This window comes from Apteryx mantelli, chromosome Z (genome assembly GCF_036417845.1).
Source record: "Apteryx mantelli isolate bAptMan1 chromosome Z, bAptMan1.hap1, whole genome shotgun sequence".
NCBI lineage: Eukaryota > Metazoa > Chordata > Aves > Apterygiformes > Apterygidae > Apteryx > Apteryx mantelli.
In genome coordinates this window covers 46,275,272-46,302,453 of record NC_090020.1, presented here as the reverse complement: position 1 = coordinate 46,302,453, position 27,182 = coordinate 46,275,272, and the positions used below count along the sequence as shown (strand labels likewise).

Genomic DNA, 27,182 nt, shown 5'->3' with positions numbered 1-27,182 from the left:
TTAGAAGGCTTTGTAAAAAGTACATACTGGGACTGCATGCCATTTTCCTTTGCAGAATTGGGGCAGTAGTGCATGCTTGGTTCATTTTGAGCAATATATAAGATAAAAGCTGTTATTAGATTGTCTTTGCATAATAAAATGGACAGCCCTCTGAAATACTTTGGATGTATGATATTGAGGAAAAAATTGTGTAAACTTCTTACAGAGCAAGCCAAAATGACAGTCTCTAAGTCTACAGTGCTGTGCTGACATCATTGATGCTGAGTTAACAAGGTAAATAGAACGTGACATGTTGACCTGCGCTGCTGTAGAAAAACATGTCACTTTGACTTTTTGTGGAGTGAGTTTGTGACCAGCTTGGGCATATTGTTTCCACTCAACACTGACACGCAGCCCTGGATTTGCTCTCAGTCCTCACAGATGAGCACGCATATTTCTGAGGGAATTTACTAGTGGTGTTTATTAACTGCTGTAACATGTTTGAATTAATAAGAAATAATTTTTATTTTTGTTACTTTTATACTTTATTTGTTTATCTTAACTGCTGATACCCATTAACCAGATAACTTTACTGAACTAACTCTTAACTCAGAAGTTTAGGTCTTCAGTATTCTGTAAACTTGAAGTCTGTAAGTATATACAAATAGTTTTTTCCCATCAGAAAACTATTTGTTGCTTGCAGTCATGAATCTGTTAGATGAGGTCCGAGGTAAAACTCCTTATCCTCTTCTCAGAAATGCACTGGATGGAGGAGGGAGTGGGTGACTTTCTTTTTTGGAAGAAGCACATTCATGTTAGTCTCTTGCAAGAAATAAAGGGGAAAAAAAAGACCTTGGAGATTAAAATCCAAAATACTCTTTTTATTCTGTCCATTTTTGTGAATGTAGTTTTGTGAAACCCAGGTTAATTAAGAGTACTGCACTGTAATTCAGGCTGGTCAATAGATTTTAGAGTTTGCTTCCTGAGACAGAACTAATAACCAAAACCATCTTAGTTTGCATTGAGGTAGTTTGCATAAAAAGTGCTTTGTAGATCAGTGTAAATATGTATTAGTATAAAGTCTCTTCTGGTCTTACTCATCTCATTCACATGTATAGGGAACGTTTTCAGAAGAATAATGCAAGCAAATAGTATGAAAGAACATTATTTTCCAGACACAATGAAATAATCATCTGAGAAAATGTGTGTCTCCAGAATTCAAATAAATAAGGAAGTGACTATATGGGAGGTTTGTTATTAATAAACAAATGTAGAGACAGCAAAAAATTCAGGCGCTACCTTTGTTATGAGAAATGCTGAAAAAATATGCCTCTGAAAAGATAGAGGCACTTCTGGGAAATTATTTGAAAAACTGCATTCTTAGAACTTGGTAAACTTCTCATGCATGTCTGTATGCTTGACACAGCTCTATAGTTCAGTAGCGATATTTAGAAAAATAAAAGATTCTAAAGAAAAACACAGGAAAAATAACCTTCTGTTTGAAACACCATCATACTCTCAAGATTTGTGTCTTTTATCAAAGGAGGATTGTTGCTCCATTCAAAAAAAAAAAAAAAAAAAAAAAAAAAGCCCTGATAATCTCCTGATATTATTTTCAATTTTAAACTTTTCTGAAATCAAATGCCATGATGCCCTAGCAAGGTTTTATAGAGAAAATTACCAAAAATCTGACACCAGACTCCTTGGCCTTTCTTGTGAGCTAAGACAAGATATCCTAATTGATACTAAGAACCTTGGGCAGTAATTTAAAGTAAAAATATTGATTGCATATCCGAGACAGATAATGATAAAATAATAATGGATGAGATGGGCTAAAAAAGGCTATAAAAATTCCCCGAGGAAAATAATTCGTTTAGTGCTTGTGTTCCATGGTCTGAAGTATGAAAGGAAAAGAGAGAGAGAAAAGTATATGCGTGTATGTGTGTGTGAGAGTAATTGATTCTTCTCCTTGCAAGCTGTGACAGAACAGATCAGGCCGAGGAGTCTGCGAGCAGCGTTCTGGCTATCATGCCCTGCCATGTACAGTAGGATAGAAATTACAAGATTTAGTTGAAACTGTCTGAACATGAATCTAACAGGAAGAATATTACATGAGTAATTTGAGGAATATGAAGGAGACTGCAAGGCCAAACAAAGGTATGATTCAACTAGCAATCAAACATGAAATTGCGGCAAGTTTCAGAGAACCTGTTTGTTGATACTGTAGGCAGTGGTTCCTTAAAACAGGGAGTGCTGGAGAACAAACAACCGAAGAAGGAGTAACTACTAGGCTGAACCCAAAAAGGCTAGTGTTTTGCTCTTTTTTTTTTTTTTTTTGAGGATGTTGTAAGAACAATATTCCTGTATGAATCCCACTTTCCCCTCCTGCTGTGCTATCATTTGAAAGGGTTAACTGCGAGACAATAACTCCCGTAGTACAATGGAGCTTCTGGAAAGCGTTCAGAAGCAAAGGGGAAGTCTGTGCCCGGGCCCTGGGGGCACCAACAACCTTCCCTGTCCCTGCCCACCCTGGGTCTCCCCCCCAGCCCAGCCACTGCCCTGCCCAGCTGTGGGACCCCCTGGCACCCACCCCAACCCATGGGTGCCCACCCGGCCTCAGCCCAGCCCCGTCCCCGCGGCGGTGCCCGATGCCCCCCCTCCCCAGGACTGCAGCTGCCCTAGCTGCTCCTGGGGCCTGCTCCCTCGTGGGGAGCCGGACGGGCCCGGGCTGCCAGGCCTGGCCCTGTCCCACCAGGACCCCTTGCGGCACCCCAACAGCCTGAAGTGCTGCGGGGGGCTGGACTGATGAGCTGGCTTGGGGTAGCAGCAGCACAAAGGTAATGGTTGTCAGTCGTTATCAGGAATCAAAACCCACGTGTGGAAGGTCTTACTTTGGGGTTCAGGTAAAGCTCCTTCATACGGGCACCTGTGTTCTGCATTTGTTAGGTATTACTCAGCTCTAGTTTGGTGTGGGTACCGCATAGGTCTGCCTGTCTGTACCGCTGTTAGCGAGCGGCTCCTGTAGTGCAAACTTGGTCTAGTCGTACAGTATGAATGCTTCTAATGTAGCTAGATACTCACTTTGTTTCTTGCTTCAACTTTTTATAACCTATCTTACTGTTTAAAATTGTGTTAGGTTAATTGTTACCAAATTTCTTTTTTAAGCAAAAAAAGCATAAGATTCTTCAGCCTTCTTTGTCATGCATTAGTTATTTTAATTCATTATGAATCTCTTTTGTGTCCTTCAACTATTACTTCTAATATCTTTAAAGTGCTCTGTCCTTCTGCCTTTTTGTCTTTTAGTTATAGATCTTTTTTACCCTAACCTCTCTGATTTTAAGCCTGATTTTTATATATTTTTATATGTATATATAATCAGATCTAGAAGTGATTCTCAGTTTCCACTTTCTATTCAACAACTTTTGTTATTTTTCTAGTCATTAAGAAATTCAGGAAGTAGTAATATTCACCTTGTTCTGGCCGTTGTTCCTCCTTCTCAGAATACTTTGTCACCCGTATATTGGTGAGCACCAATAGAGCTCTTTCCAAGTAACCCTACAAAGAAACACCTGCAGCTTTTTGAAATCCATTGTGTATTTCGCTGATTATGGTTCATTATTTGTTTTTGTTAGAATTGCCTTCTCTATTCATGTGTGTAACCAATTTTCAGCATATCAGTAAGAATTAAATTTAAAATCGATTCATTTCTAAGTTACTTCCTCCATCAAATGAACTTGCTAAATTCTAAGCATTAGCAAGACCATTTGTATATTTGATTATTGCAGTGCCAGCAGACAAGTTGGTAGATGTAATTCCTTGCTGCAACCAGTTCCTTTAGATGCTTTGCTAATTGTTTAAAAAACAAGTTATCCACTACTTTCGGTTAGTAAAAGGTATTCTCTACTCCTGAAGTATCTATTTTGATCTTGTGCTATACTATCTTCTTTCTCCAACATCAGAACAGCTAAATATTGTGTCGTCAACTTGTGGCACTATTCTAACTTTGCTGCTTCTTTCCCCCTTCTGCCCCCCTATTTTTACCTTTACCCAGAATTTTTATGTGGCTTTGCTTCTGGCATTTCTTGGACTATAGAGGCAGTTTTATGATTTTTTTTGACACAATGTCCTTGTCTGCTAGGTTTCCATGAGATTGTTAGTCATAGTTTTATTTATGTATAAAGTTTTTTTCCCCTCCCCCACTCCTCTTATGAATATATGGGCTTTCAAGATCTTAAGATTGCCCTTTTGGTTTTAATTTGGTCTGTCCTAGCATTTTCATATTAGGTATGTCTCTGCCTTCTTTTAAACCTAAATTAAAGTCATTGTCAAAAGCTGGGCTTGTGTCATAAAAGGATTTTCTCTTTTGTCAGATGGATGTTATCTTCATTAGTGATTTTTCATGAGACAGCATTGTCTACTCAGTGAAGACAAAGGTCTTGTCTCAATGCCAAGAGCCATAAATTCTGAAAGTGAATTAATCTGTTGTGAGCTCAGCCTTTACGATGGTCTCCATTGCCTCTTCTGTGAGCACTTTATCATCACTTTTGAATGGCTGAAGGTCATACCTGTCAGCATTGTTACTGCTCCCATGGGTGCGAGGCAAGGGGCAGTCCTTCTTGAAGTATCATAACATTGGACTACAGACAGACATTTTCCAGGATTTATGAAAACTGGGAGAACTTACTATGGATGTTTCTCTCTAATTATAGATGTCGTAAAATGGGACTAGCTCTGTCAGATTTCTGCAGTTTTGGCAAGCTGTTTGGTATTTTAATCATCCTTCCTTGAAAAACAGTTACGATATGTATTGTTTTTAAAAGCATAGTCTGCATTTAAAGATGCAAGATTCTGAGAGAGCACGTCAAGATATGATGATATGCTTAGATGTTGATGCATTTTTAGCTGTCTGTGTCTTATCAACTTTTTATTGTTTGAAATCTCTCTTTTTTCCTCTCCCCAAAATAAGGTCCCAAAGGAAAAAATAATTAAAAACAAAGGTAATTTAAGGACAAATTGCTTAATAACTGATACTTCCAGGAGCTGCTCTTGGTCAGTTTTTCATACCATTGTTGCAAAGCAATACCGAGAGTAAAAAATATAATCTTTCTGCAGGGTGGGATATCTTTGCTAGAGTGGTTTGTGTGAACTGAAAGACTAATTTGTTATATTTGCAATGAAACAAAAGTTCGGGGCCTGTGGTAGAGTGTGTCCACTGAAGTACAGTGTTGTGCTTTTTTCGTAGCAGCTTGTCTGCAATATAGAGAGAAAGAATCATTTCTTACTGCATTCGGTCTGGAATTTTTCATGCTATCTTTCTGTATTTAACCTACCCAAAATGTTTCTGTTTGAGCTTTTGATTTTGAGGGGGATGCTTTGTATTTCTTGTTGGTCAAAACGAAAAATTTCGCTATATGCTCATTTTCTTTAAAAATATTAAATTTTTAATAAAATTGTTTTCTTTTTGGCAGCCATGTACTGTTGCAGGATATTGCATAACCTTTAGCTGAAGACCCATAACTGAAAGCAGCTTGATTGGAATTTCCTATTGCAGAAACAACAACAGATATGAGCCTCTGTCATTAGTTTAAACAACCTTATAGTGAAGCTGAATTAGAAATTTGAACAGCTAAGCCTGTGCCATGTCTTAATTTGTGTCTTAAAGTTTACGCTACGACCACCTGCATTGGTAGGTGATCCTTGTCCCACACGAATTAGTGGGAGCTTTACAGTGAATTCCACAGTGTCAGAATTTCACTGTTTGAATAAATCATCATCATCTATAATGCAAATTTGAACCAGTCACAATCATTGTTAAATTTTATTGAAATCAGTGATAGTTAAAGGTGATAAACATCTAAAGGGAATTAACATTTTTGATCAAGCATAAATGTTGGGGGGAAAAAACCATGGAAGTCAGAAAAACCTGAGTTCTTTAGTATAATTATTTCTTGTTGATCTAAAATGTATATGAAAAATTTCCATTTTTGCAATACTTATTTTATGAAAGTTGGTTTCTTTGAGGTGCTTGCACTGTAGATTAATGCTTTTTTTTCTTTTAAAAAGAGAACATTATTAGCTGAAGTTGTTCTCAGTTTCAAAGAACTGTCCAGTTTCTGTTCTTCCATTCTAGGTAAATATTAGGCTAGAGGAGACTAATAGAACTTCAGAATAGCCAATCTGCCTTTTTAATAGAAAATACCTTAAAACAACTTACTGGATGGCTATGTTGTACTGTAGGTAGTAAAAACTTCAGAGAGGATTTTATTAAAAATTGAAATACTTGACTTCCTAGAATGGTTTAACAAGTATGCCAGCTTTTCTTTGCAAATGTCAAACTTGCATAATTGAATTTTGCAAGCTTCATAATAGTGTTTATGGTGTGACATATTGTATACACAGTCTGTTTCTATAAACATTAAACAGATTTTTCAACAACTGATGGCAGTAGAATTATAATTAGATCTATTTATGAAATTCATTATACAGATAAAGAAAATTGGATGTTTTCCTCTATGTTAATTGACATGTAGAACAACTGTGCATGCTGCTTCACTGCATTCTACTGCTTTAAAAAACAAATTACAGTATGGAAATAGGACTGTAGCTATGTTTCTTGTATTAATTATAGGTCTGGAGGCTGTATTTAAAAGTTGAGTGTGTATGATACTTTGATTTATTCCAAAATTAGTTGAGTTGTTCTGCTTAGGAATAATGGATGGCAAAGGAATTTAATCTTCAAGGCAGAGAGGAAAATGGCATAATTTAGCCATTATTGAGGCTTCTGAAAGAGATATAGTATTGATAGTCTGTAGTAATGTGGTTGTGATGATTTTCAGTGTAAATATTCAGCTTAGCTTAATTGTTCAAAGCTGTTTGTTATGGTTCGTAGGTCAGAAACCTGTATTGATGGTGTACCGTTCAATTTGGTGATGTGTGCTGATTTGTGGTAAACTGAGAGGGAATGCAGTTTAAATACCTGCACAGACAAGTTGTAGGTTTTAAGCCTTTAAACTGACTGTGACATTCAGAAGTAATTTCAGGTAGTATAATCAAGGGCATGCTGGCCAAATACTTTGAATAGAGGTGGCCAAATACATAATAAAAATAAAGAAACAATCCAGCATTTCTCTGCTGCTACATTGTCCTCCTTTCCCTCTTTCCAAAGAAGTGCTCCATCCTGTGCATCTCCCAAGGGTTTGGGCCAGGGCCAGGCCATATAAAACACATTTTCCCTGCCTTCTGCTCTGTATTCCAGCTGCCTCGTTCTCTCCTGTTTCATCCAGTCCCTATACTGTAACCACTACTTGAGCTCCTCCTCTCCAGATTCCCTTCAGCCATCTTCCATTACCTTCTCATGTTCACATGCCTCTTATTCTCCAAGATGCCTGCATAGTGTATATGTGCTAGTTTGCAGATGAAACATCATAGCCCTACATTTCTCGCAGTATACTGATGCCAGGCATGCCCGTGTTCAGTGGTTTGTAAATTCTGGTATGTTATTCTGGGAAAATTAGTCTCTGCATGAAACATGAATTTTAGTTTGTGTTTACAAAAGACAAAACTATCAATGTTATCCTTGGAAAAAATTTTAGGGAAAGCTGAATGGTTGTGTCACCAAAATAGCAGTTTTAGAGAAATTTTAACATGAACTACTTTACCTAGGGATATGTATGTTTTTTTGTTTTGGTTTGCTTTTTTTGTTTGCTTGTTTGTTTTTTGTTGTTGTTTAAGAGCTTAGATACCTAGATGAAAAATACTTCTCCAGTGACAGCTCTGCAGATATATGCGTTTTCTGCTTGTTGTACAAGGTAAATGTGTTCATATAGTTGAACTCTAATACAAGAAATATGTTCTACATATGAAATTAGTAATTAGAATGTTTTCAGTTAAGTGAAAGACAAAATACTCTTTTAAAATAATTTTTTTACTGTGTGTTAAGAACATAACTGACAGTGGCCAGTAGCAAATGAGAACGGACAAGCAGATAGACAGTCATCTCAACTTCATATATATTTGTTACTTAGGGAATTCCTGAATCAGAGGTGCTGTCTTTGTTCTTAATAGCCCTTCAAAGATTTTTCTTGTGTGCATTTGTCCATTCACTGTTAAGCTACAGAAATTTTTCATGTTAAAAATAACCATGGACAAAGGATTTACAGTTTAGCTGCATGCTATGTGAAGCAGCATGTCCTTTTATTTGTTTTGAACAGAGTATCTACTATTGTCATATGATGCCTTCCAGCTGTTATATTGAAAGAGGTCTGGCACATCTGTTCACTGGCCATTTTCTCTCGTGTGTTGCTGCTCAGTCTTCTCTCTTCCAGCTTCAAGAGTCCTCATCTTAGTCAGTCCTTGTGCAGACTGCATTTCCTACCTTTCTGCTGCTTGATGCCCTTTCTCTAAACCTTTTTTATTTTGAGTATGTCCCTCTTGAGGTGAAAGAATTGCATACCATGCTATGTGTGTTTACTCAGTGGCATAATAATGCTGTCTGGACAGCATTAATTAACAATTAATTAATTAACATTAACATTAATTAACAGTTAATTTCCTATTAACACATGGATAGCTGCTGAGCACTGAGCTAACATTTCTATCAAACTGTCTGTGCTAACCCCAAGATCTCATTCCTGAGTCCATTTAGAAAGCTCAAAACTGGTTATTAACCTTGGATAGTTCTTCCCTGTATGCATCTCTTTACAAATATTCATACTTACTTTTGTTTACTGTTTCATGATTTAATCACTATGTTTCATAGTCCTTTTCCAGTTCTTTGCCCTGGGCTCTCATTTTCACTTTCTTCAGTCAGCACCTTCATCAGCATCTTTATCACCTCGTTTTTTCTCCTGCCTCTTCTAAATCACTTATGAATATGTTAAGAAACACAGGCCCCAACTGATATTTCTGAGTCATTCCATTAAGTGTCTACCTTCTCCTGTAAAAATCGACCATAATATTGGCTATAACATTCTCAAGTTCCTTTAAAATTCTAAGGCTAAATACCATCCTGTTCTGGTGATTTCTTCTTGCTTCATTGTTCCGTAAACTCTTCTTCCAACATTTCTGAGGAGAAAGATCCTTTGCCTCCTTCATTTTGGCGTGAGAAAGAGACATTTCAGCATGGAAGTCTCCCAAGGTCTTTCACAGCAAACACACATGCAAAAAAAATTCATTTAGTTTTTTTTTCTTATCACCTCCTCTTATACAGTGTCATTGTCAACATGTCATTTATATTCTCTAAGAAGCTTCCTGACTCCAGTGTATTTTTGAAAGAGGATTTATTATCAATTTTGTCCCTATTTTGCAAGTTGTTCCCTCAACTCTTTTTTGACCTGCCTTAGCATGTTTTTATGTTTTCATTTATCAGAGTTCACAATTCTTTGTGTATTTCTCATTTGACACAATTTCAGCTTTTTAAGGTATGCTTTCAAGGCTCTATGCTGCTATTTAGCTATGCATGCTTCCTTTTTCTTTTTCTCAATTCTTTTGTGATATGTGGTAGACAGATGCATTAAAATGTGATTTTATTACTTGAAGTTAAATGATTTTAAGAAATGTATCTGTCTGAATGAGATAGGTTTAGTTACCATATGTCTGCCTGTGCAGATGATTGTGTATCTGCATTTTATTACTGCAGATACAGGATTCATTTAAAATGCCTTTAGTTCCTGGAAAAGCTTATCAGGATATATAATCTTCTAATATTTAAAAGATGAATTGGAGAGGGTTGTAGAATCTATTCTTCATGTCCATGTCAGATAGGTGAAAGAAGTAAAGGTTTAAATTAAAGCAGGAAAGATTTAGGTTGGAGAGTGAGAAAAATGTTTTCAGGAAGGATAACAGTGCTAGACCTGAATTGCACTGGTAAGTTGCAAAGCAACCATCACTGGAGGTCTTAGGAAGATCTTAAAAATGTATGCCCCGTACTCGTGCAGTTAATTCTTCGGGCAAAGAATTAAATAGGTGACCTCTTGAAGTAACTTTTAGCTTTCTGGTTCAGCACTGAAGTGGTCTTGTCACTGTGGACACAAGGATTTCTAGACTCTAATTGTGTAGCAGTTTGACTGTAATGCTGACCCCCGATCAAGATACTGACAGTGATGAGGAAATGTTAGAGAAGCTGCAAGTTTTGGGTAGGAGTAGCAGTGGCAGAGCACAGCCACCCATGCATAGACTGAATCAATGCTTCATCAGGATGATATGTAGCAGTAGAATTTTTGCTTGCAATACATGATGGTTTCCCAGAACAATTAGTCTTAAAACACACAAGAGAAGTGATGTGCCCTCAAGACGATGAAGAGGTATTTGTGGGACAGCCGGTAGCCAGTAGTGACTACTGTACAATTAGTTTCAACATTGTAATGGGAGCGGGCAAACCAAATCCATCATACAGAAACTCAGTTTAAAGGGAACTATGTAAGCTTGAAGCACATAGGTTTGGTTTTTTTTTTTTCTTTGTTTGTTTTTTTAAGGGGGGAATGTAGAGGGGAGCAGAAAATTGAAACAAATGCCCAAATGAAAAACATAAAAGGATTAATTCATAAAGCAAGCAGCCTGAGGGTTTTTCAGAAATACTGTATTAGAAGGCCAGGTAAGACCTGCGCCAAAATGAAAACAAAGTGTTCAAAAAGGCATGGCATAGCTCTGTAGATGAAATAAGGAGGCCAGCATAGACCAGCATATGCTGGCATTTAAGAAAATAAAGGAAAACAGGAAAATCCATAAACACAGAATCACGGAACTGCTGAGGTTGGCAGGGACCTCTGGAGTTCATCTAGTCCAACCTACCTGCTCAAGCAGGGTCACCGAGAGCAGGTTGCTCAGGACCGTGTCCACTTGGGTTTTGAATATCTCCAAGGTTGGAGACTCCACAACCTCTCTGGGCAACCTGTGCCAGTGTTTGACCACCCTCACAGTGAAGAAGGGTTTTCTTATGTTCAGATGGAATTTCCTGTGTTTCCGTTTGTGCCCGTTGCCTCTTGTCCTGTCACTGGGCACCACTGAAAAGAGTCTGGCCCCATCCTCTTTACACACTCCCTTCAGATATTTATAACCATTGATAAGATCCCCCAAGCCTTCTCTACTTCAGGCTAAATAGTTCCAAATAGTACAGAAAACATGGTAGGTAACAGGCAATTAAGAGAGCCAAAGAATTTGAGGAGTGTGTTACAAAGGATGCTTGAACTGATAGTAGAATTTTTTAAACATGTCAAATGTAGGAAACCAGCAAGGAAACTAGTAGATTTTGTTGAGAAGGGTTTAAGGGGGTACTTGGGGATGGTTAAGCCAAGGCAGTACAGCTCAGTGAATTCTTTGCATGAGCCTTTGCTGCTGAAGATGTTGGGGAGGTTGCCACACCTGAGGCATTCTTTGTAGCAGGAAACCCGAAGGAACTAGCTCAGTTTGAGGAAAATATATGCGGATATACCTATATGATGTGTATATATATGCTATGGTGTATACTATTGGACCACATACATATTAGATGTTTATAAGTCACCTGACTTATAAATCTGTTTATAAGTCAGGTGGCCTTCATCTAGGACTTCTGAAGGAGCTCAAATACCAAATTGCTGAACTGCTGGCTAAGGCGTACAACCGCCACCATGCCAGGGGCCTGCTGGATTGCCAAGGGGCTAGAAGTGATCCTGGGAGCTACCAGCAGGTGATTTTAACTTCCATCCTTAATAAGATTGTAAGGTCTACAATAAGTAAGAGTACTGAGGGCATGAGTAAGCATGGTCTGTTAGGAAAGAGTCAGCATGGCTTTTGTAACGCCATTTACTATTGTGATGGAGCTCTAAGATGTCAATAAGCATGTGGATAAAAAGGTACCAGTGAACAAAGTATATTTTGTTTTCAAAGAGCCTTTCATAAGACTCTTTACCAAAGGCTGTTAAAACAAAAAAGTTGCCTTGGATGGGAGGAAAGGCCCTTATTCCTAGAAAGATGTTTAAAAGTTAGGAAGCAAAGGATAAGGCTTAATAGTCATTTTTCGTAATGAAACAAACTCAGTAACCCAAGGAATTAGTGCTGGGTCTGGCTTTTATTCAACATTTTCATCAGTGGCCTAGTGAGGGAATTGATGACCTGATGAATGCAGAACTATTATTTACCAAATTTTGCAATACTAGAACTAGGTGGCACTAGCTGAAACAAGCAGGAGACTGTTTTCATACAGATAAAAGGAAAGTGCTGTACACAGCGGGCAGTGAACTACTGGAACTTGCTGCCAGAGCAAGTTGTGGGGGCAGACACGTATCAACAAGATCAAAAATGGGCTAGACATATTCATTGAAAACTGGTTCAGGGAATAAACAGGGATATATCCTCTAGCAACCCTTATCCAGTGACAACGGATGATGGGAAAATACACAGGAAATGGGCCACAAATAGCATTTTGCCCACTTTCCCTAAAAGCAACTCCTGCAATCACTGTTGGAGGCAGAGTGCTGGTCTAGATATATCATGGTTCTGACCTAGTAGGACATTTATTTTCTTCATTAAAAAATTGTTTATTTGCTTTGAGGCAAATAAAAGATTAGCATTGGTGATAGTTAAGTGTTTGAGGGTTTGGAGGTTTGTTTTTTGTTGTTGTTTTTTGTTGTTTTTTTTTTTACTCTTCATAGTTCTATTACTTTTATACCTATGGATGATGGTTTTCATATGCATTTCAATAAAAGAATTCTCACATTTCTGCTCAGAGAAAATACAGCAGTTTTTTCTTACTTAGTCTTGAATAACAACACCAGGATATTTGGTCTTACAAATGAGCTGAGAATTGTCAAATTTTACCTTTTTTAGAGAAATAACTTGAAAAGACCACTGAGGAAAAGGTGAAAACTTATTATAAATCTACTAGACTTATGTAATCTACAAATATTGATGTCTGTATACTGTTAAATCACCACATGTATTTTTCTTTTCTTCCTTTCTCTCAGGAAAGGAGACTGAAAAAGCCAAAGATCGGTGTGATAAAGCCACTATGAAGCTTCATATGTTGCATAATCAATATGTGTTGGCACTGAAAGGAGCACAGTTGCATCAGCACCAATATTATGACACTACACTTCCTCTGTTACTTGATTCCCTACAGAAGATGCAAGAAGAAATGATTAAAGCCCTGTAGGTGGTATTTTCTCATATTTTTCTAATTTGTACAATTTTATGTATATCCCAGATAATTTACTATTGTTAGAAAAAAATAAACTGTGATTAATTGCTTGTATATAAAGGGGTAATGAAAAAAGCTGTTTTCATCTTTCCATTGACAACAATTGTGCGTAGAAAAGTCTATTCAGGTGAACACAGACAGTAGTATTAAGGGGTTATGATATCATTGTAGTGAGAGGCTGTCTTTTCATGAAACTTTTAAAATCTTAGAGATTGTCTGCAGTGTTTATAGTTGAGCTTATGCTTTATCCTTTTCTTCAGCTGGGATACTATGGCAAGTTTGTTGTCTATCCAGTAGTCTTAATTTTTTAAAATTCCAGCAGTAGAAAATTTGTTTTTAACTGGCAAACAGTCTTGAAAACTATCTGGGAGGAGAGTCAGACAGATGCATGGTTACTCACATGTGCGTTCAAGTAACAGGATCATATAAATCTAATTTCATTGTAAGGCATCTAGTCTTAAAAATACAATTACCTTTTCCTGAAAGATCATTCTCCGCATCGTTGGTGATGATGTGCAAACAGATGATCTCAGAGAACTATAAAGGAGGACTTTATGCTCTCTCTTCTGATTCGTAACCACCATGCTGCCTCCTTTTCTTTCTTGAAGAGAGAGAGATGATTTAGGAGACCGTTCTGTAGGTCTTTCTCTAGGGCATTCTGAGGACTGCGAGTTGAAAATATTGCTTGTAAGTCACTTATTCTTAAAGAAAAGTGGTTAACCTCTTTGTGCAAGTATTGTTCATATAGAGGTGAGGCACTCATCTTTTCTGTAACTCATTTTCTGAAATCTACATCCATCTTGACTTCAGCACACAGGAAGTGAGGGAGGGCTGGAGGTTTCATGCTCTATCTGCTTAGGTGATGCTTAGGTGACAACATTAACCATTAAGTAATATGAAGTATCATATTACTTCCTTTGATTTTGGTAAAGGTATCTAAATGAAATAGACTCTCTGCACAATCTTTTTATCTTAACTTCATGTGTAAAATCACAGCAAGAGACTTCAGTTAAATTTTTGTGCTGTATTAGAATTGTGAGTTCTGATAATTCACTGAAGAATTTATCACTGAACAAGAACCTATTGAACCCACTTATCTTTGTCATCTCTGAAGTAAAAACCTGCAAAAATATTTTTGTCATTATATACATTGTTAGAGGGATCTGAATTTATTGGATAATTACTGCTGTCTGATATCTTTGGGCTTAATTCCACAAAAAGAGTTGGTGACTTCACATATATAGGTGGTGTGGCCATCCGTGGGAAATACGTACATCCTTAATAATTTTAATTTTGCAGATTAAATAGGTCAATAAACTTGAAGTGTAGATTAAAATTACTAATATCAATTTTGGTTTGGTGGTAGTTGGCAGAGAAACTCTTGCTCTTAGATCTGGCATTGCTGTAGTTGACATTGGCTTCTCTCCTTTCTCACACTGTTTGAACTGTTTTTTTGAAACTTTTTCAAACTTGTTTTTCACAGTCAAGTCAAGATTTAATGACTTTTCTTGTTTGTTTTCTCCTCAGAAAAAGTATTGAAGAAATCCAAGCAAATAATGCTTTGTATGTGCAATGAACATAACTTGAGATCTTATCCAGGAAAAATCTATTAGTACTTTTTTCTGTGTACCTTCCTCTGAGTCAGTCATAATTCATCAGTATTTAGAAAAAGCTCACTATGCTTCAGAACTTAGCAAGTCAGCAAATCTGTCACAAAGAAAAATGAAATAGGAAATGATTATGAGGGGTCATTTATGGAAAGCTAAAAGTTAAAGAGAATAGGCTGGTATTCTGGGGAAGTATCACTGGATGCCAATAAAAGTAATAGTAGAATATCACTTATTTTTGTTTTACTATTCCCTAATCACTTACTTCTGCCCACTGTTGGGGGCAGGTCATAAGGCTAGTTGGCTCTTATTTTCTCACATGAACTTCTTGCTTGATTTTGTTGCTTCTTGTAAATATATGCAAACTTGTAACTTACACGTATTCTTGTCTTAATGACTAAATCATAAAAATTAAGATGTGAAAGAGCATAGTTAAAACAATAGAGAAAACCAGATCTTAATGGAAATGCACACTAAGTATTCTCTGACTCATTTTACCGTATGTCAGAGTATATTTATTTTATCAGTCAAGGGAACATGAAAGACTTTAGTGTAAGTGATGACTAGCGAGATAAGTCTTCTGATTGTGGAAAAAAGGGTGTCATCAGTGAGCTATATACATTCCTTTTCCCTAAGTTTTAATTCAGCTATGCTACTTGTAGATGCTCTGAAATTAGTAGCAGGAACATGACTGTAAGAGATTTCTCCACTCATAGCCAGTCTGTAAAGAAGAGGCCACAATTGATCTGTTATTTCTTCAAATAATATATGATCTTATTTTTTACATTTTTTTTAGCCAGTTGAAACGTGAGTTTGTAGAAACAGCAGGTTGAAAGCTTGAAGCATCTTCAATGCCATCTTTGCCTTCAGTGTCATGTCATATACTATAGATATTTTTTTCCTCCCTAGAAAAGGGATCTTGGATGAATATAGCCAGATCACTAGTCTCGTAACAGAAGAGATTGTGAATGTCCATAAAGAGATCCAGACCTCTGTTGAACAGATAGACCCTAACTCTGAGTATAATGACTTCATAGAAACTCACAGGTATACATTTTCATTTTGATGTGCATGTTCATATTTTCTCTCAAGAAATACTTGTGTTAAAATGTAACACTGCTGAAGTGGTCAAAGCTGAATTTGTTTCTGTTTGGTTCCTTTTAAATTGTTATTTGTAAAGCTTTATCCTAATTTGAAAAGCTGTTCCGCCTGCATGTACAGAAAGTTGGCTGAATGTCAAGTTTTTAACCTGACCATCTCTTTGGCTGTCTCTTGAAAAACAAAATTCCAGTTATGCTACTGCATGAAGAGCCATAGCTTTGGTACTGGCAACATACTATACATGACAACCCAGATTCAGTGTGAGCTAATTTACTGTGGTTTTGGATGCATTTTGCATCCTGGGCTCAGCTAAATTTCTCTGCTATATTTCTCTCCTTGCTCAAATTCTAGATAGTTTAAAGTGAACTCTAGGTGTCCCTGTATTAACTACTGTTATTGCAGAGTAAGCAGTTCCTGAAGCAGAAGAACAGAATATGCAGGTAATGCAAGAAAGTTTTTTATTTTAAAAATAAACTGTATTTACTGTTTTTTGAACTAATATTGCATATTGGTATATAAGTGAGTAGCCTAAGACTTCTTGCATTATCCATTGCTGTTAATGTGCAAATTGATAATCGCCACAAGCAGATATACAGGTGGCTCAGCAAAGAGTGGACCCATGCGAATAGATTCCCTATTCTAGATAATAGATGTTAATTTTGCAAATGTAACTTTTATTTACTAAATTAGGTCATCGGAAGTTGTTGAACAAGAAATAGAGTTTGATACGTCTTTACTAGAAGAAAATGAAAACCTTCAAGCTAATGAGATCATGTGGAATAATCTAACAGCAGAAAGTTTACAAGTCACGTAAGTCTTTCTTCACAAATCTTTTATCCTTTGGAAATGCTATCATACATTATGACATACATTATGAGGCTCGCTCAGCTCATCCCATACCTGAGTCCTTAGTTAATCTGTTGCAAAGGTCCAGTTTCTGAAATAATGTTTTCAGGCTGTAGACTGAAAACACTGTTTTTTCTATTGTTCCTTTGAACAAAATACTTCCTCCCGCCCCAACACCCAGTTTGCCTGAACTTTCGATCTAGTCTCCGCTCCTCCCCAGTTAATTCTTACAGTGCCCCAAATCCGTCATGAATCCTCCTTGGGAACTTATTCATCTTCTCAAAAGCGTTTCCACACTCACTACTCCAGGAAAAAATACTCAAAGCTATTGATGAAGCCACTGAGTACAGTGATGCAGTTAGTGATTTAAATCTCCAATCAGGAAATGTTCATAAATACATTTGTTCTACTTGTTTTGCTTTTGTTTTCTAAGAAAATTCTTGTTCATTGTTATGTCCTTTAAAGTGTATTAATTTACTAACACAAATGTGGCTTTTATATTACATTTCATGGCACTTTTGGCTATTCAAGGTGATAAACTCCCTCTCTACATACTTTGTTAATCTGTTCTGCAGTTTTCTTTTTATTAATTTCCCCAACCACACCTTTATTCAGTTGTTATTGGGGAACAAATCTCCTGCTGAGGTTTAGTATCTTTATATTATAATATTCTTGTTATCTTGTCTCACCTTTTGCCATGAAATGGTCAATACAGTCACTGGTGAGACTGCAACTATTAATTGTACATTTAATTTTTTTAATATTGATTATAAAATGGTAAATTCAGGATTTCATTAGTAAATGATCTTTTCATGTCTGTAATGTATTTTAATCTATGTTTGACTTGTTTAACCCTTTTTCCTTTGAAAGCATAACTAATCCAAATAAAAAATCAGTGTATTTTTTTGAATTTTTATTTGTCGTCTTAATCAAACTATGACCTTTGTTTCATTCAGGTTTTTTCGTAAAAACAAAATCATGGTATGGAGCATAATAGAAATGTGGCATTTGAAGTGCAAACCTGTTAAAGTATTTATTCTGTAAATTATTCTAATCCCTATGTTTCCTCAACACTATTGAGATTCTCTGGATTTTGTTCATTCCTTTTCATTAGCTGTCCTCTCCCCCTCCCCTTTAAACATGCTTCTGTTTATAATATATTCTGTATTATTGCTAAATTGAGCTTAGTTCCTGCATAAACTATGTGTAAGTTGTACATCTAGATGTACTTCAGCACAGTTACAGGAAAAAAATATACTTAATCTCCCTTTTAAAATGCCTTACAGTTCTTTTTTTATATAAATTCTACCTTTCATAGCTCAAAAATATAACTTCTTGTTTGGCTTATTTTCCATGTCCTAGTATTTAGAAATAAGCCATTAACATGTCTAGGCAAAACAGCTGAACTGCTGCTTTTTTTAGTAAAAGATTTTGATGAAATGAGTGCTTGTGTTTGTAAATATTTATCTACATATCTGCACAAATACACGTATTTTTAATACAACTTTCAGTGTATCCTGTTATAAAGCTTATATTCATGCAACTTAAATTTTCATACATTTGAGAGAGATTTTCTATGGTGTGATTTTATTTTTGGAATAGGAATCAAATAGCTCTTTTAAGTGTTGTTGACTCTAAGATGTCCACTTGCTGGTATAGATTATATTAAGACCTCTGAGCAAAGAAGTTTGGCTGTATTAGGTCAGACCAAAGGCTGACCTAGCCAACTTTTTTCTCTCTGACATTAGCTCATGGGGAAAGTCAAGGGAAGAGAACAAGAGCAGAATGTGTATGCAATGCTATTTCCTGAGAATATGTTCTCAGCTCCCATAATTTGCAGCTCAAATTTTTGAGCTGGAAGTAATATTTGCTTCTAATAGCTTTAGATATATTTTTCTTGTGTGAGTTTGTCCAGTCATTTTCAATATGTGTAAGTATCTATCATCCACCATATGGTAGGTCAAGGAATTCCAAAGATTAACTTCACTTTACATGGACCTATTACTTCTTAGGTTCGTTTTATGACTCGAAGCTCATTTTGGACAAGAATAGGAACAATGTACTCCTTTCCACCCAACACATGATGCTGTAAACTTCTTCCATACTCTTACCTGGTCATAATTTTTTCCATGCAAAACAGTCTATAACTTTAGTTCTTCCTTTCACAAATTATCAAGCTTGTCATCTTTCTTTGAGTGTTTTCAAGGTTACTATGTTGTTTTTGAGATCAGTGACTAGAATTGCATAGATAATCCAGATGCATGGATTAGAGGGAGGCATAATAAGGTTTCCTGTATTCTATATTGTTCTGCTCCGTTTTTAACAAACCCTAGAGAGTCATTCTGTTTGATTTTTCTGACGACTGCTGAGTATTGAGGCAGTGTTTTCTTGGAATCGTCTACTGTAACCTCAAGATCTCATTTCTGAGTGGTAGCTACCAGCTTAGAGCCATTCACTGTATAAAGTTTTGGATTATTTTTTCCCTCTGTGTATTTGTTTATTTTAATACACATAGAAATTTATCTTCTACATGATGGTCCAGTTACTGGGTATCATAAGGTCCAGAAAAATCCTTCTTCATTCTTTACGTTCAGCCTGTTCTTTTACTACCTCAAATAACATTGTACCGTCAGCATTCTTTGTCACCTTGATTATTGTCCTTTTATCTGGATTATTATGAACCTATTAAGCAGTGCAGATTTTTTTCAGAGCTCCACTAGTGATTTTCTGGTTCTGTGAAAACTGATTATTCTTATCCTTTTTCCATTTTTAATTTTTTTTCAATACAAGTGAGAACCCTTCCTCTTATGCTGGTTTAATTTTCTTTAACTGCTTTTGGTGATATGCCTTGTCAACTACTTTTTAGATAGCCTTTGCTAAATTAGTCTTGTTTTAAACCTGCTAGAAAAATAAAACAGATATTTGCATCAACCTTACAATGCATCAACTAGAAATTCTCAAGGTCAGTGTATTACACCCATTATTGATAGATGATGACTTTTTTTAAGGATCCTCTCTTTATGTGCTGAAACAATAGGAATTTGCCTGTTGATCTTTAGAGTTGAGATTATGTCCTTGGATCTTCAAAATACTACATAGTTTTGTTTCTGCAGAGGGAAAATTACATTCACTACCTAGCAAATACAATAGATCCAGTAAGTGTACCATGTTTATTTCCCAGACTTTGAATAGATTAGATATTAACCTAGAATCAATACTTTTTGGTAAATCAATCAATTTTTTTTTGTGTGTATATGAGGAAAAAGATAGCTTTACATGCAATACCGATCTAAAGTCTTAAAATATATTTTAAGGATAAATGATGAGCAAAACTGCCTCAGTTTTACATTTTCAGGTAAGTTTATATTTATGAATAAAGAAGATTTGACAGAGGTAGTTAAAAGTCAGTGCTTACTAGAGAACTTTTCTAAGTAATGAGAGATATGGTATCTCCTGATAAGTGTTGATGATGAGCACGGACTAGTATTGAGACATTCTGAAAAGCATAACAGGATAAAAGTTTATGCTTAGAAGATGCTTGGATTAAAAACCAGGAGGAAACAACTCTAAGGAGATAAGTGTTGGTCAGTGGGAATATGAATTAATATCCAGATTCATTTAAAAAAAAAGTCTTCTCAAATGCAAGTTTTGTACAGTGCAAACATTTATACTTACTAGTATTTGAGACAATGTAATGTTAATGACTAAAGAAATCTGAAAGAAGGTTTTCCAGGTTGCCAGAATAATACATCTGTTTTGAAGAGAACTGTTTTCTAGAGTTTTTTTCCTCTTTGTTTACATCCTCATTCCATTAGAACCTGAAAATTTGGGGTTGCGCGATTATTAAAGCTAACGAGGATTGCAGTGACTAAAGGGTTAGTGATTAAAAAAAACCCCTCTTCTAAACTGACTTTATCCAGGAGGTGCATGTGCGGCCACAAGAAACTTCCTTTGACAAACTTTAACGAAGGTGTGATACAAGGCAAGTAAGAGAAGATAAGTTATTTTTGTGTGTGTGGCTGCTTTATTTTGTTTTGTTTTGTTTTTCCTCAGCTAAGCAGAAACTTCGTAAAATACCTCAGATGTTTTGGGGAGAACTACATCAACCTTCTATTTGAATCTGATGCTCTGACATAAAATCAGATATTTTTGATATGGCAAAATATTTTAATGTGTTGATTCTGTATGCATACAATCATACACTCCAGTGATGAACAGTCTCAGTATTTTGGTCTTAACTTCTTGAGTATTGGTTTCTGATCTTTAGATGTAAAATCTGCTCCTCATAAGTTGATTGTTAAGCCAATACAGTGTTGGTCACATTGTTAATTAGAAAACTGATGAAAGAACAATATTTGCAGCTACAAAATTGGTAATTTATTTTTAGCAAGGTATAAAAATAAAAAAGTTCATGATTGATATTAAATTTGAGACTCAGTGTAAGAAAACTGTCGTTTCTGAAAAGTGCAGCACACAGGTTGTGATAACCTAAAAAAAATTTATTAAAAGGAAGCTGTCGTGATATTTCTTTAAAACATATAGCTGTTTTAAGCATTGTCCTTATGTCAAAATAAATGCACACAGATGCTTGTTCATGTGGGAAATTAACTTGCTTCATCCATTATATGGCTTTTTTACATTAATTTGTCCTCTAAGTTAAGATCTAGGATGGTCTGAAAAAAATATGTCTAATCAACAATGTACTAAATAGATCAGGAGGAGAAAGAAGTAATACCATGTTTAGGATCAAGTTATTCATTTTGGTATATGTGACACATGGAACACGGCTCATAGATATTTAAAGACCATATAATTTACTCAGTTGACCTCCTCTGCCACTCCCCAGTCAAGAACAGTTTTGGGCAATAGATCTGTGCAGTAACAAGTACTGTACATATTTTGCCTTTGTTCTGAAATTGTACCTGAAAATACAGGGCAAGCAGAGAAAGATAATTGAAGATGGAATGCCAAGATGGAAGTGATTTTTTTTTTTTTTTTTAATTATTCTCCTGGCTTAGCAATTGCTTGACGTCAGAGGGTATATTTTGATGAGTTATTTTAAAGTCGTCATTATGTGAACCTTTTATCTACTTTGCGTAGAGTTGATTCACTCATATATCACAAAATCTAATTTTACATTTGTTGACTTTCTTGGTATTGGAATGTTTGCCAATATAATTGCAAAGTGTCAATAATGGTTTTAGTGTGCAATAACAGTTTCCAAGTTAGTGCTGAATATTCCTGTACAAGTTTTACCTTTACTTTGGATTTACCATTACCAAAGATTGAGGGCTTTAAAAAAAAGTTGTTAATTGTAGAGAAGAATATACAGATCATTTATACAAGTTAAAGCAACGCTTCTTAGTATAAGAGATGAGTGTTGCTTTAATATCTAATGCAAGACCTATTGGTTCTGGTTTTATTATTTCCAGAGAGAATACATCACAACTATTGATTGTAAGTATTTATGTAATATGCACTTCAGTAGTGGGAAGGTTTGTGTTTTTCATACAGCTTCCGGTGAATTAGCAATATATTAGGACGATATTAATCCACATAACTCAACATGCATTCTAGAGGAAGTTTCCTTGATAGAAGAGCGCGCAGACAATAGATCATGTATGTATATGCAATCAAGTATGCAGACAAAGGTTAATAACGTAATATAAAGCAATAGCTACAAAAAAGGCCATCAAGCGGCAAGTAACGTAATTTAAAGACTAACTCTCTTTTCCATCTTTAGAAAAAGAATACAATGTTCCTAAACATGTATAGTTTGTGTATGCATACCATTGATTTCTGAAATGTATGTATCACAGGTTAAAAACGGTAATAGAAGAACTGATACAGACGCAGCAGACACTTTTGAGCAAAGAGGAACTTGTGCTGGAGCTAGAGAAGAAAATAGAAGAATCTTCTAAAACTTGTGAAAAGAAGTCAGAGTAAGTATAACAAATATCAAAATAAAATAATTTGAGAGGAAATTGTCTATAATGCAGTTCCTAAGACTTAAACATGAAATAACCTCCACTAACATTGTTTTGCTTTAGTGAGAATTATTATCAATACCAAAAAGAAGTTACCTTCCCATCTCTTACATAACCCTTCCCTGCTCCAGCTCCTAAATAATTAAAGCTTTTAATTGTCGTACTGTTGGGATGGCTTAAGAACCAGACCTTTGATTAGCATTGTGACTTAAGCCTGGCAGAACAAAACACAGTGTCTCTTCAAATGGCTCTTCAGTTCCATGCAGAAAGGTGGAAATCTTGATAGAATATGGGTTAGAATATGGGTTCCAGTTCTGATAGAAGCTGAAAAGTAGGAAATGGTTCAGAGAAAAGTCATAAAAATATGTAGAAAACAAGAAAGAATTTCTTTTAGCCCCTTGTGTAGTTGAATTTGTTGAGGAGTATCTTGACTGCAATCCAGAAATACTTACACAGTGGAAGACCTTTCAGTCCAGAAGACAGAGAGAACAGGTATATCTTATCTGAAGCCAGACAAATTTATACTGGATGTGAGTTTAATAGTGAAGATAATTACCATTATAACAACTACATGGATTTTGGTGAATTCCTCATCACTGAAAATAATAAACTAAAAGTGTATTTCTTCTCTATTTCTTCTTACTCAAATGTGAATTAGTTTAGAGAACCTTAGTGGTTATAAATTCAGTCAAACTGGATGAAAATAATAGTTCCTTCTGTATTTATTACAACATGATTTTTGCGGTACCTTGAAAAAGGAAGGGAATGACTTGGGTGAATGAATGAATAGGTGTTTGCTTTCATTATCTTGTAGCTTTGAGAATTTTCTAATACTTGTCTTGTGCATGTATGCTTTTGAAGTAATAACACTGTTGAAGACTTTTCACACTCTTTCTTTTAAAAACTTTATAAAATTTCCTTCATTAACTGGACAGATAAAGTGAAAATAAAGAAGTTCCAGCATTGAATACACTTTCTTTTGTGTAGCTTTCATGAAACAAACTATGTATTTGAAATCATGTGTGTTTCTAAGTTGTTTGTTGTTTTTCTCTGCAGTATTGTACTTTTGCTGAGCCAAAAACAAGCACTGGAAGAACTCAAGCAAACAGTTCAGCAATTAAGATGCTCTGAGGCAAAATTTGCAGCACAGAAAGAACTACTGGAACAAAAGGTTCAAGAGAATGATGGGAAAGAGCCACCACCTGTAGTGAATTATGAAGAAGATGCCAGATCAGTCACTTCTATGGTAAGCTTTGTTTTACTAGATCATGCAATCTTGCTATTGTACTTTACTCCTGGGGTCAGAGGCCTAACACGTTCACATGCATGATGACTGAAGTGAACACACCTCACTTCTGCATTGGTGGAAGCTTACTTAGTTGGATAAAACTGTTAATCAGTTGTTATTTTCAAGTTGCAGAAATTTGATCACTCTATGTTGGTAGACTTTGTTTGGCCTGCTGCATCCTTGATACTTAGACTCTCATTAGATGGTTTTATAATCAAAAGTATAAATACTTGAGTAGATTTAATAAGTATATAAACTGTGAGTACCTATTGGTAATTACGTTGGCTATGCTGAAGAAGTACATTCACAGTTGTAGATGGAAAAATAGCAGTAAAACCTGTTGGAATCACAGCACACATGTAACTGAGAAATGAATTTAACATAATGTAATCACTGTTTAACTAATATTTGCAATCACTGATTTCTGTGCAATTTATTTTTAAAACATTTACATGCTGTTGGCAATGAAAATGAACTTTTTGTATTACTTGATGGGACACTGTAATTTAAATAAGTGCTTTACTTTGCTAATACTGTGTATGACTTTCTTTTCCCAACTGCATGCTGCTATGTGTAAGGCAGAGATAGTAGGCCATATAAAAAAGACAAACAAATAATATGTGTTTACTAAAGGGATGGGTGGTAGTGTTTGCTTTTATGGATTAGGTTTGACATTCATGAGATGTTTGTGACTTGTTTTCTTTTGATATTTAGCATGCTGTTACTTTTGGTCCACTGGTATCTGTTTGTGGAACCAAGTTTGTTTTTTCTTCCACTCCTCTTTTACAGTTATACTTACTTGTCAGTATTCTCTTGCTTCTCTTACTATTGTTTAACATTTACAAGGCGCTGGCAGGATGGTTGCCATTTTCATTGGTACAGAACTTTATTTTTATGAAGCGTATATGTTTATCATAATCTAGGAGGAGATGATAAAACAGAAAAAGATGAGGACAGAGAATAGGAAGGATCAGGATCACAGTAGTGAAAGAATAGAAGGTTTGGGTTTTCTTGTTTTGTTTTTTTTTCAGATGGGCTATCTTGTTTAGTTGTTTCATGTACTATCCTGTAGTAGCTTAGTGATTATTCTCTGTAAGGGTCAGTTGAAATGACCAGTGTAAAATTTCAGTAGAATTGTATTCTTCCACCTCAGTTCAAAGTTACTAAAGTCTGTCTTCCAGTGTCCAAATCTCCTTTTGAATATGTGGGAGAAAATACTGTTGCATTTACGTACAGTGTAAAGTGAAGAACTTTTTATTTCTTACTTCTTACCTTCTTATTTCTGAACTTTTTTGAATAAAAGTTACCTGTTTTATCTGTTTTGCTGAAAGTAGTACATAGTGAAACCTGTAGAATGACACAGTTCTGATTAATTCCTTTTCAGAAACAGAAGTGAAGAAATTTTTGCATACATTCAATGTGCTGAGAAAAATTAAAATTTTGCTATTTTATTTTGGCTTCAGAGGATTATATAGTATAATTTATTTGTAGGCATCATTAAAGATAAAGGAATAAGATTAAATGCTGGGTGTTTTCATTTGAGTGAATTACTTAAGAAGGGCAAATTGCATGTAAGTTTTGTTTAACCTATAAGTTGATATCATCGGCTAATAAAATTGGCTAAATAGCGTTAGAAACAACAGCAGTCTGAATTAAGCCTTTTCCAAATTGCTCTGCACTGAGAGAGCAGAGTTTACTGTATCGAAAGAATAAAATTAAGAGACAGATGGACTATTTATATAAACATCATGTCCATTTATATAAGGGGTTTTTTTTGTTTGTTTTGTTTTTTTTGTTTTTTAACTCTCTGAACTTATGCAGATGCTCAGTGATCAATAATGGAACATTCTTGATGCTGTGGCTCATCCTGGCATCATCTCTTAAGTTAATCATTCAGGAAGATCATTATTTCTTCAGCTATATATCCATTTAGGTCTTTATCTAAAACCAGATCATCTAAATGACTCGACTGTAGCTATTTATTCTTCTCAAAAATTCATCATAAACAGTTTTACTTTTTTTTTTCCTTAAGAATGACAAAACTAGTATTGGCTTGTGTTATGAGTGTCCATATTTACTTGCCTGTGAAGTAGACTTTGCATTATGTAATGAATTGAAGTTTATTTTGTTACTAAGAATATAATATACAGAAAAACTTTATGAAGTTGCATGTCTCTTTATTTGAAGTATTTATATGATGTCATATAAATACAGCCAATTTCTCAGAAAAATAATTTGCAAATTGTTTTGTTTTCCATCTGTCACACTAGATAACAGTGCCATAGGATGCTAAAAAGGAATGCAGTTTTGAAATGCTGCTTGAGGTGTTTTTATAGACAGGTTATGTTACCTTAGTGCATTAACTGTAGGAAGGTTTATATTTTATTAGTGCGTCTTCAATATGATGTTGGTTTGTTCAATATATTTTATTGTTTACAGAATGCTAGTTGTGTATTGATGTTCATAAAAACATTTTAAGGAGAAAGGAAATTGTTGGAAGATTCTATTTTGTTCATCACGATGGCATAGTAAGGAATAGAAAAAAATTCTGTTTTGGCTAGTCCTGAACTACAATTGCATTTAAGACTTTTATACATTGAAAAGTAAAACTTCCTTATTTCTAACATTTATAACGTTATAACTAAGCGAGATAAAGACAATTTTAATGCTAAGGGTGCCACAAGTTTAAAATAATTCCTTTGAGCCCTTATCGTAATTATGCAATTATGATATTGTGCACTATGCAAGCAGGAAAATCAGATCAAACCTTCATTCTTCTGTACTTATATCAAAGTAAGGAGATCTTTGTTAAGAAATAGCTGGTAAATTCTAGTAAAAAGATATCCTTTTGCCAAAACTATGTAGTATCCAAATTGTTATGTATCACGTCACTTAACAAAAATTAACCAGTAACTGCAAGCTTGAATTAGGTTTTTACTATTTAGATGTTTAATCAGTGAACATATAGCCTCTCATTTGTCTTAAGATTCGTGTATTTAACTTTTGCTATTAATATGGTCAATAGAGCATGGCAGGAGCATACTACAATTAAAACAAACAAACAACAAAAAACCCTTCTTTAGATCTAGTGATCTGATTAAAAACATCAGGAAAATTTGGAATATTGCAGTGCCAGCATAACATTTACTTTAAGTACATGAGACGGAGCTGTGAAAGCTTGGCAATAGATTTATTTAATA

At 35.3% G+C, this 27,182-nt stretch overlaps 1 protein-coding gene across 6 annotated transcripts in view; it reads left to right on the top strand.

Annotated features, from left to right (window-relative positions):
* Positions 1–27,182, top strand: part of FER (FER tyrosine kinase) — a 183,158-nt gene that overhangs the window by 31,460 nt on the left and 124,516 nt on the right. For 5 of the 6 annotated variants that reach the window (XM_067316385.1, XM_067316383.1, XM_067316384.1 and 2 more), the window contains exons 6-10: positions 12,921–13,104; positions 15,670–15,807; positions 16,552–16,671; positions 22,527–22,649; positions 23,751–23,940. In XM_067316385.1, the coding sequence (XP_067172486.1) occupies positions 12,921–13,104; positions 15,670–15,807; positions 16,552–16,671; positions 22,527–22,649; positions 23,751–23,940 (755 nt within the window). The remainder of the gene's footprint in view (positions 1–12,920; positions 13,105–15,669; positions 15,808–16,551; positions 16,672–22,526; positions 22,650–23,750; positions 23,941–27,182) is intronic. The other variant, XM_067316386.1, reaches the window with a different exon arrangement.